Raw genomic sequence first — 19,336 nt, forward strand, 5'->3', positions numbered from 1 at the left:
CAGTCAGAGGTCACACAATTTCGGATGCGCTGTCTTCGTTAAAGGGGTATGGCAAAAAAAGTTTCGTAATGGTTTGTCGAGTACTATTAGTTGCCGCTAATTGTAGTTGCAGCTCCCATTTCAAAGTTAATTTGGAGAGAAGGGAAAACCTGCACTAATTATTTACACGGGAATGGACGATGTCAAGGAATTTCAATTGCTGCTCATCGAGTCCCTCTTGATTTGTTTTCTTGTTGGATGCTTGCTGCCAGATTGCCAACATGTCAGAGAGAAAAAGATCTGGGAAGGGAATGATACCAGCACGGGCTAAGTTTAAACAACAAATAAACAAACAAAAAAATCCCAGTATCTTCATAATGGTTTTAGGTCATGAATGCATACTGAATTCACGGTTCAGTGGTTTTGCACAAGCATAAACAAGATGAATGTTTGTAATTATTTTGTGGAAGGCTACGAGAGAGGGTAACTGGATTTCACACGGCACCGTCTCGCATCATCCCTGCTTACTTACAGGGCTCGACGGGGACACAAGTCGCAGCACAGTGGAGATTGCGAGATGGGTATTTACTGGTGTCTCCCCAAAGCTGCGAAAGGAGGTAGCAATAAAATCCAATTCTCACTTCACTTTTAACAAACCCGAGATTGTTTTTGCTTAGGGCTGTTGTTGCTTTTTTCCATTCAGCTCCAGGAGCCTTAAAATGTTACGCATCGGAGCACCTGTGTTCCAAATACAATGGTCTTAAAAATGTAATTGAGGGATTTTCACTTTTGTAGGCAAATCAGCAGGGTTGATATTGATCCATCTTTTTAGGGAGCCACAGTGCACCAGAAGGTGATACTGCAGAGGGCCCCGTAAACCCTTGGAGCCTTCTGTCTAATTTGGCAGAAAAACGCAGAATGTCGGACAACAAAAGAACGATCCGATTCCGTAAGAAATCTTCATCCCTCCCACCTTCTTTTCACAAGATTAAAAAAAAAAAGGGGGGGGGGGGGGGGGAAAAGAAAGACTTGATTTTTTTCGGCTGCGCACAATGCTTTGGTGCTCACTCTTGCATTGAAACAGTTGCTGTCAAAACAGGCAGGAAACAGTTTTCTTTTAATTGCTGAAATCATTCGGAAGTGCTTCATGCACGGCTTCTGTACAGCAGATGCTGTGCATTAATTGGCCTGTGTAGGGCTGACCCAGGGTTCCTTGCAGCGGGCCCAATTTTAGGCAGAGGGTTTAACTAGCTTATTTCTTATTTTGTATAACCTGGCGTACATCAGGAGTGCGCTTGCACGTGGGGTATTTCATGGTCTGCAGTTTCCAACGTCATGTGGGTTTCAAAACCCGTGTTTCTCTGGTAATGTACTAGCAGCAGGTAAGCTCTAAATACCATCCATCAGGAGCTAATTTTTTATCCAGATACTCCAATGACTGATGAACCTGTCTTTTGTATGAATGTTCAGCACAGGAGAAAGCCATATGCCCCTGGCACTGGTTCCTGTGCATTCTTTACACTTCGTAGCGAGGAGATGAAGAAAAAACCGAACCCTCACATTTACATCTTTCATTTATTTAGCGGTTAGCACTTTCTAAAATAGCTCTTTTGAAAAAAAAAAAAAAAAAAGCAAACAGGGAAAGGAGATTTAGGTCTTTTAAAGCAATCTGACTACCACTCCTCATTTTCTTTATCAGGAATATTACTGCACGCCCTTAATAGGGAACCTTGTTTTGCTACTCCCCGTCTGTTCAAAACAGACCTCAGCCCATTAGAAGGTCCTCCCTTGTGTGGGAAGACCACAGCTGTTACTGTAAATCTCATCCAGTAACTGTATCGCCCCCATTTTGTGGCTCTGAAGGATGAAATTGAGAAATAGAATACTGTGCAGTCATCCTTTACATCTCCAATTTTAGGCCTTTGCACATCATTTTCATGCTTTTATTCCAAATCAAACAACATTAGTGAGCAACATCACCCTGTGCTGAACGCTTAGTGTCTCAGGCAGCGCCTACGATCTTTGTTTTTGGAGGATTTAGGATTGGGAGGGAAGTTGGGGTGTTGTTGATGGTGGATTTTTTTTTTTTACTTTAGTGTATTTTATTTTATCTTTTTGATTCCCTCTCGTCCCTCCCCCTGCCCCCAGATCTTTCTGAATCCTCAGAATTTGTCAGAAGCAGAAGTCCAGGCGGTAGCGAGGTGCCTAAGATGGAGGACGCTCTCTTACGCCTCCATGGAGGACTCGAGAGCGCGGCGCGGTTAACAAGCACAACTTTAGATAGCTTTCTGTTTCTTTAAATCCCGCTGAATAAAGTGGATCTAACTTCTTATGAAGGATATTGGGGGCTTTAATCAGAAATAAGAAGTGGTTTAAATCATTAGCACAACAAAGCAAACTATAAGCTTGAAGATAAAGGTCTCAGGGGAAAGAGTCCTCTGAAAATAAATGGGACTTGATAGATTTCCATATCATTTATAACTTCCCTTAATTACACTTGGAAGACTTGCCAGTAAAACTGGAAAATTGGCAGCCTATATCCATTATAGTAATTTTGCCGACCATGGCAAGCAGCTGGCTTTGCTGGGTTTTATTTCCCATCACTCACAATTAATCGTCAGCTGGAGATGTCTGAAACTCCTCAAAACGCCGCGATGCCGCGTGACGCTCGGGCCCCCTGAAAACGCAGACCTCCGCCGAGTAAATGGGCCCGGGCCCCCTCCCAGCCAACTCGCGTGGGCGCGAGGCCGGCTGCCGCTTAGCGAGCGCCGCCGCCATCGTCGGGTGCGAGCGTGAGCCCTGACCTCGCGTCCGAGGAGGGGACGCGGCAAGGCGGGGGATTCGGAGCTGCAGACTTTGCACCAGTTAGACGGGGCGCGGGGAAACGCGTCGGCGCCCGCTGCGTTCGTCGGAAGGACCCGCGGGGGCTCGTGACCATTTCGGAAGCCTGGCGTCGAAGACGTCCTGTCACCATCGTTAGGTCTTCGTCAGGTGGGGCGAGGAGGTCCGAGGGACGTGTTCGGTGTTCCCAAAGATCGGGCGGCAGCGGTGCCCTCGGGCGCGCCGCCTTTCCGTGCCTCTGGGTTTCAGAGGGGCCTCTCTGCCGGCTGGTTTATTTTGATGTGCTCAGCAAGGTAAAGGGAGATTTGTCCGCAGCGTAACTCCGTGACAGAGATACCCAAGTTTCATTTTCTTTAAGGAAAGGAGCCCTTTTATTTTACTTGGTTACAATTGATCAGATTTTTTGTTCGGTATTTTTTTTGCCTGTTTTGACAGATTTGGGTCATCGCTGAGACCTCTCTCAATTGAAACGTGAAGATGGTGCTTTACATTGGTTTACCATCCGCTGAAAGAAATAAATTATACGATGAAAATGCAACATTAAAAATGGTCCAGTAAATCCTTAAATAAGTTAAGAAGCAAGAACTCGTACACATCGCCGCAGTTTTCATTTGCAGCCTAAATAACAGGCAAAAGGATACGTGCAATTATGGAATGAAGGAGATTGAACAATGCCCAAAAGACTGAACAGGAGAAAAGAGAGATGGAAGTGCCTCATTTTAGGATTTGTCGCTTTGCCGCGCAGTGAGTGGAGCTGTAAAGGCTGAACATAAGAACAGTAATTAAACTCCTGTGCTTAAGTGACGCTTTCCGCCAGGTAATTTTGAACAAATGGCGCATCACCGGAAGTACTGACGCAGCGTTTTCAGGCACGCTGCCTGCTGGAAGCGCCTCACCCCTTCCACACCAGTAAGACCAGATGCTACGAGGATGATGAGGGGACTGGAGCATCTCTCCTACGAGGAGAGGCTGAGGGAGCTGGGCTTGTTCAGCCTGAAGAAGAGAAGGCTGAGAGGGGACCTAATAAATATTTATAAATATCTGAAGGGTGGGCGTTAGGAGGATGGGGCCAGACTCTTTTCAGTGGTGCCCAGTGACAGGACAAGGGGCAATGGGCAGAAACTGAAGCACAGGAAGTTCCATCTGAACATGAGGAAGAACTTCTTCCTTCTGAGAGTGACAGAGCACTGGAACAGGCTGCCCAGGGAGGTTGTGGAGTCTCCTTCTCTGGAGATATTCAAGACCGGCCTGGACAAGGTCCTGTGCAGCCTGCTGTAGGTGACCCTGCTTCGGCAGGAGGGTTGGACTAGATGACCCACAGAGGTCCCTTCCAACCCCTACCATTCTGTGATTCTGTAACTGGGTACTCTGTCTGCATGTTCTGTGGGTTGGAGGGGTTGGTCCTGTCCCAGACCGTGCTTCCTTTGCCGTCCACCCGGCAGGTGTATATACACACACCACAGAAACTTGATTTTCAGAAAGGGGGGAAACTGAGGAGAAATCCAGGTTCGTGGACATTTCCGTCCCACAACCACCAACGTTTCCTGGCATTTTAGTGCTGCACCCAGGATCTACAGAGACCACTCTGTACTTTTCCAGTAGATGGGTTTCCAGAACTCTGTTTAGGTGGTTGCTCACTGGTTCATTTGCACGCCGGCCACCTGATGAAGCCACGTTGCAGCTGAGTTGCGCCGGGGCTTAAGAGAAGAGTTTCTTGTGCCCTTGGAATTAGGCCACTCCATTCAGCTCTGCCCTCCTTAGCCTCTCCATCTCCATTTAGAGGCCCACGGTCTTGGTGCTCTGATAGCCGAGTTTAGCCAGAGGGTGGCAAATTTGTTTCTGAAATGTGCCGTTAAAACCCCCTCTCCAACAAACATTCTTGCCTTTTTTTTTTTCTTCCCTTTTTTTAAAACAGAAGTAGATGTTCATAGCTTCCTTGTAACCTCAGAAATGTCTGGAAAGTTCAGAGCAGATGGAAGAAAAGCTGAGCAGTGAGATAGGGAGAAGCAGAGGAAAAGCAGCGAGGAAAGAGGGAGCTGCTGGGACAAGGCTGCAGGTGGAGCAGCAGGTGTGGGAGGAAGGAGACAGAAGGCTGGGAAACAGAGGGGAAATAACTGGGGACAAAGAGCAAGGCTTTTTTAGGTTGTGGATTCTCCTTCTCTGGAGATATTCAAGACCCGCCTGGACAAGGTCCTGTGCAGCCTGCTGTAGGTGACCCTGCTTCGGCAGGAGGGTTGGACTAGATGACCCACAGAGGTCCCTTCCAACCCTGACCATTCTGTGATTCTGTGATGCTCTGCACCAGACTTGACGCTGCTAATGACTTAAACGCTGACCTGAAGCTCTGGATGGAGTCTGTGCAGGTGAAGTGTGGGGTGCTGGCTGTTTTCTGTATCCGGTTCGCACACCGTGTTCCTTCCCAGAGCGAACGCTTTCCTGCTCTGCCCTGAAGAGCCCTGTCACACCGCTGTCGGCAGTGCGTTGGAGAAAGGGGGGGTGAGCACCTCCCAACATAACATCTTTTCTTCTGCCTTGCTTGCAGTCCGCAGGCAGACATCAGTGCTTTGCAGTCATTGCCAGGGCACGCTTTAGGGGAAAAAAAGCTGTATTTAAATTTTCAGAATGTACTTCGTGCAATGCGCATTTCATCTCTGACTTCGCACCTGCCTGTTGGACAGTATGGTCCTCCAAAGTGATACCCACTTGTTCTTAAATATATATTTTACATCTATTTAGAGAAATATTTCTATGTGCGTATATGTATGTATACAGACAAACAGATTTTGAGGCCGCTGGCTTATGTAACAGTGCATAACCCAGATCTCTGCAGGTCCGAAATGACCCTCTTTAATGACACTTTGCCATCAGAGTGAAAGCTTCCCAAACTTGCTGGGTTGATGAGTGAACGGCAGACGACACCTGCGAAAGAGCCTAATGAAAAGGCGTACAGCGGGCGCTCGGAGCCAGGCGTCCCACAGGGGTGTCCCTGCATGAGTCTGAAATACTGGCACGGGGGGCCCAGCGCCCTTCCCGCTGCAGCATAAATCATCTTCGTGGCTGGTCCTTGGGTCCACGAGGGATAAACCCCAAATCCCATGGGTTTCCCCTCGGCTGTGGGCAGCGCCCCCCCCCCCCCAACCCCTGTGAAGCCTGGAGTGGCTGCTCACCCCGTGCAGTCTGATCCGAGGTGCTGGGGGGAGGATCGGACTGGGAGCCCAGCAGAGCAGCCCAGTGGGTCACTGGTGGCCTCACGCATGCCCATAGCTGAGCGCAGGCAAGCAGAAAGAGGAGACCTGAACGTTTCCCTTTCAGAGCTGTTGGCTGTGGTGAAAATGGTGGTGTCTGAGGAAGATCTTCTTCCCTCTGAGGGTGACGGAGCACTGGAACAGGCTGCCCAGGGAGGTTGTGGAGTCTCCTTCTCTGGAGATATTCAAGACCTGCCTGGACAAGGTCCTTTGCAACCTGCTGTAGGTGACCCTGCTTTGGCAGGAGGGTTGGACTAGATGACCCACAGAGGTCCCTTCCCACCTCGAACACTCTGTGATTCTGTGTTGCCTTGGCCATGCATCCCGTGCGGATGAGAGGTGGTGGTTCCACCCGGGTGCTGCCACCTGCGGAGCTGTGAGGTTCTGCTCAGTGACAGCCCCTTGGGTATCGCCCGAGCTTCCAGCCTGTGCTCCCCGGGACCCCCGCCAAGAAACTTCTGGCTTCTGAGTCAGAATTAGTGTCCGCAGGATCTGTGCCAGGGAAGCAAAGCAAAGGCTCCCCGGCCAAAATGGCACGGATCAGAGTTTGCTCTGGATCTAGCGTCGAACTGCGATGGCTGTGAAATGCGAAGTGTGGAAGCTGGAGCTGAGAGGATGGGATGGGTGAGGAGCCTTTAGGGTTTGTCAGGGCCGAGGGTTTTAAGTGGGCGATTCCTTTTTCCTGCGTTGCTGCCAGTTTGTCAAAGGCAGCTGCGATTCACGATTGTGGTTTGTGTCGTGACTGTATAGCTGGCCGGCTTGACTTGTGCCATGAAAGTCTTTTTAACGTTTAATGAAATAATCCCTTTATTTTCCAGAAGAATCATACCCACTTACAGCATTTCAAATCCTCTATCCTCATTCTGTACTGCTTTAATTTCACCAGGTTTCAGAAGGTCAAGAGATTTGTGTAATTGAAGCGATGAAAATGCAGAACAGTATGATTGCTGCTAAAACAGGCAAGGTAAGCTACCTCGGGTCACTTAAAACCATATGCAACTTGTCAAATAGGGTAGAATTTAAAAAAGAAAAAAGGAGGATTCTGGTTGTTAAGGAATTAAATCTGATTGTTGGAAGTCTTTCAAAGTGAGGTGTCTTTAATTTTTAACATTTGCATCTGCTGTGAATGCTGTTAAGTAGTTCCGAGCCTTAGATAGCACAGCAGGAAATAGTTTTACTGGCTGCAGAAATTCATGTAACTCTCTTTCTCCTAAATTATTTGTTTTCTGTGATGTTACAATGCCAAGCGGGATTGATAGGTGTTGCAGACCATTTCTACAAATTCCATCTTTCCAGAGAGCAACTGAAGAGGAGAGATCTCTTTGCCGGTTAATTCATTAATGGCAAACAATTTGACATTTAAAAAAAACCCCACTCAGAACAAGGCATAGAAAGTGCTTCTGCGGGAAGATGAGAAAAGCAGGTTTTTTTATTATTGTGACTGTTACATGCGAAGCCCGGAGCTGCAGACACGTTGAGCTTTGCGAGAGGGTGCGCGCTGGGGGGGATCAGCGCTGCAGCCCCTGCGCTGGGGCTCTCCTCCCGCGGCGCAGGGCGTGCCAAGACCAGCACGCTGGGCAAGGGAACTGGTCAGGCTTGCGTGACGAGGGCATGCCTTAAACCCCGTCTGCCCTGGGGACTGTCACCCCTAAACCGGGGCCTTGAGGCGTCCCCGAGCCAGGTTATAATTCACAGCCTGGAACCATGCCCTGGGTGCAGGCTCTGACCCATCCTTCTCAGAGGGAGAGCGGGTTCACTCTCGAGGAGCCACTGGTCAGAGTCCTTGCCAAAGGTCTGGATTACATGTTCTCCTCTATCTCGTATTTCGTAGCACGCCCCAGCCCTTCTCTGCCTGGGGACAGGCCCCTCCGCGCTCCCCGAAGCGCTGCCATTTTGTGATTCAAAATAGCGAAGCCAAACGCGATGCAGGGTGCCTTGGCCCGGAGGGAGGCAGCGAGGAGCCCGACTCCGGGGCCGGGACGAGGTTGGGCGCTGGCAGGATTCGCCGAGGTCTCGGCACAGGCCTCGATGCCAAGGACTGTTTGTGTGTTTACAGGAAAGGCTGCCTTGGCACAGCACTGGCATCGCTGCTGAGGCTGGGACGTGGGGCTTTGCCTCTTCCAGGGCGTCGAGAGCAAAAACTGGGTCTTGAGGAAAAAAAGTTGCAGAGAGAGGGGAGAACGGACCTTCTGCTGTTGCTCCAGCATTGCTGCTTTATTCTTTTCTTTCAGGCGTTAACTCCTATATAATTTATTTTCTCACTTGATTAATATTTCCTAGCGTTTATTTTTTCATCCTGGCTTCTTTTGTTTAACCCCTTATTGCTGCTTTTTGGCTCCACTGATTTTAAACTGGTATTTGTAATTAAAATGCCATTCCCACTCACCCCATTTTTCACCTTAGCCTTCCCTTTCCCACCAAGGTATGCTGCAACCCGCGGGCCTGTTCCTTAAATCCTGCTTGTACTTCTCCCACTAAGAGGTTATCTCCCACTCATTCTGTACAGAGGCCACATAAACCCCACATTTGGCTTATTAATCCCTCGGAGTGGGGTGTGAATGGTGCCATTCAGTGGGCCCCATGCGCACCTTGCAATGTCCCCTTGGCATCTTTGATAATAAGCAAATGACTTGATTCTTTAGAATTACAAGAATTTGAAAGAGCAAAAAAGTTTTGGGCTGCCTAGAAATGCAGGTGCTAAACAGACTTCCTCCCGTCCTGCAAAGTCGTGGCTCTGAGCGCTAGAATAACTGGGCCCCTGCACAGGAATGGGGTGTCTGGCGCTGGCCGTTAGGCCATGGTTTGATGCTTTGAAACCATTTGGAAATTCAGCTCGTTTGTCTTCAGCTGGAAGACGTCCCCAGTTTCGCTCCTGGCTGAATTCCTTTTCTGCATCAACCCCCATCTTCCTGTTTGTAATTGTGAGAAAAGTGGCTTGTTTTTATCTGCTTTGAGTTTAGTCCAGCTGCAGGTGGTTTCAAAATGAGGGGAAGATGGAGAGGAACCGACGCGTCCCTGTCTCCTGCGGGACAGCTGCGCGCGGGTCGGAGTGGGGAGCCGGCCCCCCTGCAGGTCAGACATCACGGGGGAGTCTGAAACGCCGCTCAGCTGCGGTGTTTGCTGAACCCGGGCTGTGCAGAAAAGGAAAAGAAAGAGAGTATTTTTCACACTGCTTTCGTCTCTTCAGAGACTGAGACTCGGGAATCGGGCAGGCTGCCTGGCTACTGGTGTAGAGATGAAGCCCCTTTTTGTACACCTCACGGTGCCTTTGCCCGCGCGCAGCGTTCAGCCTCGTACCTTGAGCAGCGCAGGGACTGGCCCGGCGCTGCGGAGCCACAGCCAGGCCTGCAGCTCACGGGACATCGGACGATCGGACTCGGATGTGGGTGGTGGCGTGGCCGTAGCAGCCTGGTGCTTCGGCTGAGCTGCAGCTGTCCTTCAGGAGCCCACGGAAACGTCTGCGCACTCACCTGAGCGGACGGCTGAACCGGGTTTTGCCCGAGGATTTGGCATGTCAGTGTGAGCTCTGAATTAATGCTGCAAGCAAAGTCTAACAGACAGCTTCGACTATTTTCTGGAGCTCCGTGTGCTGAAAGGGAATTCAAACACGCTACAGCGTTTCGTAGAGGCAGTGAGGGACTAGTGTGAGATGTTTGTGTTTTAAAACTCAGGTGTCTGCACGTGACTACATAGTTCATCTATCGATGTAGCTGCATTTAGCTGACAGTGGTAGCCCTTTGCCAAAGTTCAGTTATGTTTGATTGATTCAAATCTGAATTTGGATCCTTTATCTCAGCTGTCTGGAGACAGAGGGAGACCCACTTCATGGCTGCAGTCTCAAAATTCAGTTATCTGTAATGCAAGAGCTACTGGGAATAGTTCACTGAAACGTCCAAGCATGAGTGTGGCAGAGTCAGCCTGTCGTCTGAAAGATTTAAAAATTTAGTAGTAAATGAACATCAGTGTGAACAGGTGGAAGCAAGGTGCTTTTTCATTTTTAGAAGTGCCATCTCGATCTGACGTTCAGATCTTCAAGCCCCTAATAAGAAACCCAGCAAGCGGTAGCTGCCAGAACACCTTGACGGAGTGAGCTGGACACGATTTGGTCGAGCAGGCTGCCCCCAGGCCGTGGAGTCTCCGTCCCCAGAGCCACCCGAAACTCAGCTGGGCTCTGAGCTGGAGGTCGAGGCAGGGCGTGCGACCCCCAGGGTGGTCGGCGTGCTGCGCCCGCAGGTGCGACACTGCAAGCAGCGGCAGCCAAGCCATTTATTTCACCCTGCCGGTGAGGAAGATGTGGAATTATTTCTGTTTCCGTCCCGCAGGTGAAAGCTGTGCACTGCAAAGCTGGCGATACCGTTGGAGAAGGAGATCTGCTGGTGGAACTGGAATGAGCGGCTGCCTCCACACTGTTGAATCAGCTAAGCCTTTATTAGTTCCATCCATAAAGCAAAATCAAGGCAATTCAACACAGAAGACGGACAGTCCCACGTGCAAGATTTTATGCAGTCGTATTTATTGTATCAGTGGTTAAGACAGCAAACACAGATGTTAAACCTTGGCAAACGGATCCCAGATTTTTACTTCCAGAAATACTTGTACATAACCTTTGTAATTCTTTGATTTTTTCAGGATCAAGTAAAATCAATAAAATACCATTTCTGCTTTAAAACAGGAAAAGCCTCTTTCTTTTAAAAAAGAAAACAAAAGCCCAAACCCGATTCATCTCCTCCAGGGCAGTATCACTGCTTTGAGGCCCCAGCCACATTGAACAGAATGGTTGGTAAAAAATTAACCACCGCGTGGTTAACGGAGCAGTTTTCCTACACTCTGTGTAAGCGCTGAGCACGTACTGCTGATGGCATAAATTCTGATCAGATTTATTGTAATTTTTTGGAGCCTTTGTATAGACTAGGTTCAAATTACAGGTTAGATGCTTTATTTTGCTAGTGCAGGCTTTCCCCGTGTGTTCTTATTTGCAGTTGTACGTGAACTTTCTTCTTTTACTCAGACTCTATACTCAACTTCCCCCCCTCCTTCATCTTCTTTCAACTGGTTTCTGGATGCACGTCCTTACCGCAGGAGCTGGCGCTGTCCCCGAGGCCCCGAGGTAAGGCTGGAGGCGCGCGCTGTCCCTCCGGCCAAGCCTCCCCTCCTGAGCTCCAGCAGGAGAGGGAGACCCAAGCGTCGGAGCGCGTGTTGGGCGGAGGCTCTCACCTCCCTGAAGGCTGTGTGAAGAACCAGGACTGCTCACCACGCCAGACTGTGTCCTGCCAGAAGAGCAGAGTGTGGGAAACGGCAAGGGGCTGGGGGAGAAGAGAGATCCGAGAGACCTGGACAGAAGCGAGAGGGCTGGTGTCGTGGTCAGAACAGGTAAGCAGATGGAGTTTTTCTGCTCCTCGCCCAGGCCCCCACACCGCAGGATGGTCACTGGGTTCAGAACATGTGCTCTTGCCTGCACTGCCCACCGCCGGGCCAGGCTTCGGTCTCACCTCCTGCAGCTGGTTTTTACACCCCCACCCCTCAAAGTCACTGCTCCCGCTGTGCCTTGACCACTGCCCCAGCGAGGAGGGGGCTGCTCTTGGTGTCCGCTTGCCTGGGGTGTGCAGCCATGCTGCTTCCCAGAAACCCCGCCCTGGGCAGAGGGGCGAAGGAGAGCAGCAGTCTGTGACAGCGCCCGTGACTGACGTTCAGCTGGGAAGGTTCCCTCTGCTTGAAACTTCTGCCTGAAGAGGCGATTTTCCTGTTGTTGAGGAGCTACCAACTAAATGACACGGGCAGGACGGAGTAACGTAGTGCAGGGATCTGCTTTGTTCATTCGTTTACAAAACCCCTCAAGACGAGCAAGGAGAGTGTTTGGGTCGAACTTGCCCTCCAGGAAAATTCATGCTTTTGGGGTTGGAGAAGCTGAGGCAGACAGCCTGCAGATCTGCCTACAACTCTCCTCCATGCTGTCGCGCCCCTTCCACGAGGAGCACACTCAGGTTCTGCAGGCTGCCCTCAACTTTAAAAGAAAAAGAAGTGCGGTAAAGACAGAGGACAGGACTATTGTACGTTAAAGCTACTTGGCTGCCCTACTGCAGCAGCACAAGCCTTCGCGCTGTTTTCTATGTCAGATGCAGCCGCGCCTGTTACTGGTAAGTTTAGGCCGATTCCTTACGCTGGATCCCTGGGCCGATTCCCTACCCCGGCTCTCCTCCGGCCGTCGCAGGGCTACCGGCAGCCAAGCAGAAGGACAACGCTGTTGGTGATGGTACCCGTAGCGCACTGTACGATCTCTCTGCACCAAACACCGCATGCGAAAGAAAACACAAGGCACAGGAGCGTGACAACAGAAAGCCACCATGTTCCCAGACTGTACGCCAGCCCAGTTGGTTGGGGCAGGGGGACAGCAGTCTTCTTTACACTTCCCCCCCCCGTTTAATGTTGCAATAGTCATGCTACAGGTCCTTTGGATTTTTTTGGGTTTTTTTTTAATAATGTATATAAAATCTTTGCCCCCATAAGAAATTCAGTTTCAGGTTCTGCATGGAAGTGCTTGGCTAAAAGTCGCCGCGACTGTAAGTGCTCACAGCTGAGATCAGGTTTGCTTTCCCCAGTCCCCAACACCCACCCCTGCCCCCAGTGAGCTGAAGTGGTACCTAAAGTGCTTAGAATGCTACATTAAAAATAACAATTTTAAATGTAATTCTCTTACATTCTTTTAAATTTTCTTCACAGTACCTTACAAAACTAACTATGTTTTAAAAATACTGTTTTCTAGCTCAGGAAAACATTGCAATATGGAGTAAGAATAGTCTTTAAATTTTCTCTGTTTCTCCAGAAATTGAATATTTGTCTCAAAGCGCATAGTATCCACAGGGTCATCTCTCCCTGTTTACATTCAGTGCCCTACTAAACATCATTACAAGTCAGTACTACATATGAGTTGTGCTTTGCTTTGTTTGTAGACATGACTTTTTTTAATCGGTTTTAGGTATTAGTGCAATAGTACCATCATTCCACCCGCTTCGAAGAACTACACAAGAAAATTTGTCAATTCAGGCAAAAAACCGAAAAAAACAAAGAGAAATTAGTCTGTTCCTCTGCCTTTCACTGACCTCAGTCCTGCACTGAGGTGCGGGGGGGGGCACTGAGAAAATAACTGGACCCCAAAGCCGATGTGCACAGGTACAGTCACTTGAGGCATCGCGCCGGCGCGGTTACTCGCAGCAGGTTGGCGGGGCGAGGAGGGCGCTTACTAACGGGGGAGGGGTCCCCCTCTCTGGGCCTTCAATGCTAGCGCCAAGGCTCCCGGGTTGGGAAGGGTACGAGAGATCCTGTGTTTTAATAACAAGGGATTACAGCTTTCCTGGAACGGTTACCGATCGACACGTGCTTAGTACTACGTCTTCAGCCGGGCTGCGCTACCTCTCCCGTTCCTACTCCCGGCTTTCGCGCAGGACGTAGGAGAGGCCGTGTTTCCCCGAGGAGTCGTAACTGTCATGGTAGGGGAGGCCGACCCACTCGGGTGGGTACGTCATCGTGCTGTACACGAAGCACTCCATGATGCCCTCGGCAGCCGCCCACGCCTCGCCCGCACCGCCCTTCCCTTCCCACTCCACCACCTCGATTCTCATCAGGGTGCGCTGGTACATGTCTGGGCAGCCTTCAAACTCATCCAGGAACCGCAGCATCTGGTCATCAACTGAGTAGATCTCCCCAGCGACGTGGTGCCCCGTCCCCGGGATGTTCAGCATGTAAGGAATGTTGTATTTTCCTGCAATCACCAGCGGGTACTTCTCCACCGTGCGGCCTCTTCCTTGGAACTTCGCTAGCCCCTTGGCCGTGTTGATCATGTGCTTGTAGTTGGGCTGGCCCTTCTTCAGCGTGCCGTAGACGAAGACACGGGCCATCACACCTGCAAAAGCAGCTGAAAGACAAGGGTGTATGTTACCCACGTGGCTGCTCTGGCCAGCACGCTGGAGAACCGCACCCACGCCAAGACGCGTTGGCCAGGCAAGACTCTTCAGGCATGTGCAAAAGCGGTCTCGTAGTCCTACACCTTGTTTAGAGGTCATACTAAATTCAAGCATCTGTTTACAAGGCAAAGTCACTCTTGCAGTTTGCTGTAATCAAATTACACCCCACGATTTTGCTATGGAGCCCCCAACAGCCAACGCATCCCCAAGCCTCAGGAAAAGCTCAAAAACATCAGATTTTTTTCCTTGTCACCATTATGGAAATAAATGTGATGTCATGCTCAGTAAAAACCCAAAAGCAGCCCAGGAAGCCATCCCCGTGATGGAAACAAACTCCACTTAGCACATCCTTTATGGGGGAAAGAAAATAATTTAGTAATTTAAAAATATAATTTAATAATTTTAAAAAAATCACAGTTCAGCTCAGCTACGCAGACACCTTTAAACCATAAACGCAATGGAGCAACATGGTAAGTTGCCCAGGTCAGTCCTGGTTATTAAAACTTGCAGGAGTGAAGCCACAGCTAGTTTGTCTTCCCTTGTGGGGGTGAGGTGGTGTATGTTACAGCCTGGATGGATGGACTTGGTCACAGCCTACCTAGGGCACCCGGTGTTGCTACCTCCCGGTGCGGTCCAGTGCGCCCAGGGAAGTGCCTGCTTCCCTCCCTCTTATGCTCAGGCTCTCCTTTCACCACGGCCACACTCAGTATTTGAGAAACAACATTTTATTCAGTGACAGAAAAGCCTGGTTGCCGTTTGGGAGTTTGAGTGTCGTCTTGTTTCATGATAGAATAAAGCACAGTGGCATTATCCGAAAGCAAATCAACGCATCCAAACTTCTGCTTCTGTTGTGCTGCAGCTGCACATGTTCGATGGCATTTTTTTCAAAAAAACATTCTTAATTAAAAAAGGGGGCGGGGGGGGGAAGCAAGCAGCACGATGCTCGTGGCTACAGCAACTTAACTGCGTACCAACTGGGACATCACCAAGGTGAACAGAGGACCTGTCTGTCACGAAGAGGGATGAAAAGGCTTTCATGCCAGACCTTGCAAGCAAAATGGCAGCAGGGAAAGTTTAACCTGGAGTAGAATCATTTCACGGACAGGCCGAAGGATTTTCGGCAACCCCAGTGCCAAGGTCCAGCTTGCTGACTGACAAGCGCTGAAGAGCAAGCTGCGGCTCCGGGGAGAGAAGCAGGGTGGCCTGCGGCAACCCCATCCCAAGGGGCTGGTCGCTGCACTGCCTGAAAGGTGCCGCTGTCGGCCGGTGCGAGGACACGTGGGTGCCGCTGCTGCAGGGCAGGGGAACGGCGACGGCTCTCCTCCCCGAGAGATCTTGGGTGACAAAGCACCTGAAGAAGCCCATCTGCTAGCCCTCTCCTGAAAACGGACCCTGAACGATGTTGCTCAACATTTGTTTTATCTGTGAGCATAAAACACTCAGAATTGGTTTAAATGGGCTAAAAGGCTGGCTTTATTGAAAGGCAGAGGGGATAAAGGTACCTTCGTAGTTCCTGGGTTATTTTTCACGCTGTGCCCCGTTCATTCCCCACTGTTTCCGTAGGGCAGACGCAGTTCTTGCACTGCTTGATGGTTTCCCGCATTTTGCTCTCGGTCGGGGACTGGGCAGAGCCTGCCTCACCCCGAGCCGTCAGGCTGGGCCGGACACGTAGCACCAGAGGAGCACCTGCAGCTCCTTGTGGGAAGAGGGTCATTAAACAATGTATTTGAAGTTTGAATAATCTTTAAAAACAGACTGGAAGTGGAAACTTAAGCTAGTTCCTCCCATTTAGTCTTACTTTAGAAAACTGTTAGATCAGGTAGGTTATCCAAAAGGGTACGTTAGTGGCCAAGAGCAGTGTAATTTAAAATACTCAGTAGGAAAGCAGTTTCCCCCTTGGTGAAATAAAGAGTTTTTCTCTGTAACAGAACACAGTTTTCCAAGCAAAAACAGTGTGTGCCTTTATTTACTGGCAAACAACTTTCACTTCAGGAAAAAAGACCACAATGATTCTCCCCCCCCCCCGGTATTTTATCAGATATACCTCAGCATAATTTATCCTTCATGACATAAACAGGTTTTTTTTGGAGGCAGCTCATTCCCTCACAATAACAGAAGCATTAATATTCAGTCGGTCTGACTCCCTTTTAGAAGAAAAATCACTACCTTTCAGATTATGTTTTGAATAACAAACACAGATCCTTCAGGAAGAAACTTGTCCCAGTGGGGATTGAGAAAGGATCAGAGTTAAGCACTGAAACATGCAATTAATTCCCATTAGGGGATTAGGGCACTCGTGTTCACTTTGGATCAGAAAAATGAATTGTGAATTAAATTGTTCACAACCAAGAGGTTACTTGTCAGAGTTAATACGTTAAAAAATAAAAAGGGAAACCTAAAACGCACATAAAAAGCTCAATAGCGAGTGGTGCATCTGTAAGAAAGAGATACGCTTCGTTTGCATTAAACAAAAGCTCTATCCCTACTGTGCAGCTGGAGATAAGCGTCCAAAAAGTTTGCAGGGAAGAGTGTTACCCCTCCGGAAATCGGTGAAAATGAAGCACGCGCTTCCGACGGCGCGGCAGCCAGCTATCTGGACATACTGTGTTGATGCTGATTTAGAAGAAACACACCCAGCACCCCAGTGGAGGTCCTACAAAAATTCAAACCTTGCTAACCCAGGTTTGGGTAAGTGTTTCCGACCCAGCATTCATGCAGACAGACCCAGCCGGCTGCCGAGCTCCCCATCCCAGGGCTGTGGTCCCCAGCGGCCCTCCTGCTCACGCGGGATGGGCTGGGCACAATGACTTCTCCTTCTGTTATAAAGAAGACAAACCCAAAGCCAAGCCCAGCCAACCCCAGCTGAGGGGCGACCAACGTAAACTTGGTAAAAGCATTTTCTGAGCATCGCTCCACGTAACCGAGACATACACGATTTTCTGTGCAATAGATCTGGTCTCCTGCGCGCCGCCTGTTGCGCTGCCAAAAGGCTGTTCGATGTCGCAGCATCATCTCTAGCACTCACATACGGACTTTCAAAACATTTCTAGCCACCTTGTGGCAGTACGAGTAAAGAGCAGGATTTTATTTGAGGGTCATTTCACATACTTCAGTAAGCAGCTGAAAAGAGTTACAGACGGCATCGCTTCGCTGAAGGGCCAACAAGAAGTTGCCTTTTCTCACTTAATCCAGTTTGACACTTCTTACTTACTCTAAACCACCTAAGAGGAAAAGAAAACCCACCAAAAACCAAACGCCACCCCCTGCCTCTATACTGTTAGCTGCCAGGACAAACCAAACGCATTCAGAAAGCACTTTCATGAAATATTCATGCCAGAATCATTAACATTTAATGGCATGGGGAAAAGTGGGTGAAATCTGTACGTCACCTCTTCAAACTATTTCTTTCAGCTACGAAAGATGACCTGCCAAACGGCTCGCAGGACCAGTTACTAGTTGTTTCACTATGCGAGCTGCAAAGACGAGAAAATAAAGTCAGCATTTCAGGACCACGAAAGCAGCAGATGCTGTTGGGTGAAAATAAAAAAGTGGCTTATAACTGGTGCCAGCCAGCAGCCCGGGCTGCCGCTCGGCACTGGCAGGGCTTCATCGCCATACTCGCACCTGCCCTCGCCCACCGATGGAGTTTTGGCCCAGGGCTTTCGTTTTCCCTCTCGGGGCCCAACAGCTCTAGCACGGTGCGAGAGGGCAGGCGGCCACGGGGCCAGGCGCCGGCTCAGCCAGCAAGCACTGGCAGATGAGGCCGAACTGCCGCAGCCAGGCTCTTCGGTCCCAGGTTGCGCCCCAAACCAGACCCCCACTTCCCAAGCCACAGCATCGATAATAAACACCCTTTTACCACGATTCAGACAATTACTGGATCCTACAGGCTGCTTCTGAAAATAAAATAAGACATAGTGCGTGTGCTAGGTGGCTCCAGGGCTGTTTGCAATTGTGGTAGCAGGGGATTTGGTTTTATTTTGTTGAAACTTTTTCTCCCAACTCAGAAAGTATCCATTTCTCTCCCTTCATACAGTAACATTATTTTCCCTTGAGAAAAAATTTCTGCCTTGGCTCTGTGACCAGATATAGTTACACATTAATTCTTCAGAAGTTTCTTAAAACTGTAGGAAACAGGTGAAAAAACAAAATGCCTTGAACTTTAAACTTGAGCCCAGTCTGTTTGAATGAAGCGAGTTTTAAGGTCACTCTTCACTCAATGCTAACTTTCAAGAAGGACTAACATGCCAGAGAGGACTCCTGGGACCGCATCCTGTTGGTCCTTTGATGCTTTCATTTTGTTGCTTGCTATTTTCTTTATAGCACAGACAAGGGCTTCCTGCCGGGGCCGACCCCTTTCCAACCTTGCTGAATACCTCGGAAAAAGTTTATGGCAAGACACCTTTCTTACATTAACCACAGAGGCACCAGCGAAACGATGGCTCCTTTGAAATCAAGAGGTTACGGTCTCCTCGCAGCAGTCGTCCGCTCAGAAACGGAGAGCTGCTGGCTTGTCAAAACAAACAAGAGTATTCGAGTAACCAGTGCCATGCTGGATGCTACCGGGCGCTACCTGAAACACCACTTAGCCTGCTCTGCAGACACTTTTCATTTCACCCTTGGACAGTTTGCATCCCCACACCAACAAACATGCCCGTGCTTAAGCTGGAGTATCTTGGAGGTGTCCTGGAGTATCTGCCAGGAGGCAGGGCGAGGGTGCCTTCCCTTCGGACAAGCATCACTCACAGCGCTGCTCACGTGCCTGGCACCCATTCGGCATCACAGCAAACATTTGCCTTTTGTCTGTTTGAAACCGTTTCGAATCACTTTCAACTCTACTGCACAGAGAAACTTAGGTTAGGTTAACTTTTACTACTACCAGAAAGAGTTTCATTCCCAAAGTGACTGTTAGGAACAGAGGCCTCCAAGTGACAATGAGATAAAACCACCACATGCAAAAAAGATGCTGGGAATATGATGCAGAAACATGCTGGACACACCGTTAGACTGATTAACAGACTAAACTTCTAGACAGTGCAGGGGACTGCCAGCACATTAGGTGGACAAGAAAAGGAGGATGAAGAAAATGGGAAGTCAGTGGATGTGGACAAATGGAGTCGGATGGGCATAATTGTCTCCCCAAGATAATATTTTATCAGTATTATGAAGTACTGGCTATTTTGTCCTAGTATTAAGTAATTATATTAACTATTATTGTATGAGCCTCAGACAGAGTATTGTGTCAAGTTCTTGCTACCACAATTCAAAAACCTGTGGGCCACAAAAGTAGTAGTCCTTTCCCACAAAGCCTTT

The 19,336-nt window shown here is 49.3% G+C and overlaps 2 protein-coding genes across 5 annotated transcripts in view; one reads left to right on the forward strand and one right to left on the reverse strand.

Moving 5' to 3' along the window:
• PCCA (propionyl-CoA carboxylase subunit alpha) overlaps positions 1 to 10,734 on the forward strand; it is a 300,689-nt gene extending 289,955 nt beyond the window's left edge. The window contains exons 23-24 of the mRNA XM_075424221.1: positions 6,952 to 7,029; positions 10,388 to 10,734. Coding sequence (XP_075280336.1) covers positions 6,952 to 7,029; positions 10,388 to 10,456 — 147 coding nt within the window. The 3' untranslated portion in view covers positions 10,457 to 10,734. The remainder of the gene's footprint in view (positions 1 to 6,951; positions 7,030 to 10,387) is intronic.
• Positions 10,475 to 19,336, reverse strand: part of GGACT (gamma-glutamylamine cyclotransferase) — a 29,507-nt gene continuing 20,645 nt past the window's right edge. For all 4 annotated transcript variants that reach the window (XM_075424237.1, XM_075424247.1, XM_075424229.1 and 1 more), the window contains exon 2: positions 10,475 to 13,974. In XM_075424237.1, coding sequence (XP_075280352.1) covers positions 13,484 to 13,957 — 474 coding nt within the window. In that variant the 5' untranslated portion in view covers positions 13,958 to 13,974 and the 3' untranslated portion in view covers positions 10,475 to 13,483. The remainder of the gene's footprint in view (positions 13,975 to 19,336) is intronic.

The sequence above is a fragment of the Opisthocomus hoazin genome, chromosome 1, assembly GCF_030867145.1.
Source record: "Opisthocomus hoazin isolate bOpiHoa1 chromosome 1, bOpiHoa1.hap1, whole genome shotgun sequence".
Taxonomy (NCBI): domain Eukaryota; kingdom Metazoa; phylum Chordata; class Aves; order Opisthocomiformes; family Opisthocomidae; genus Opisthocomus; species Opisthocomus hoazin.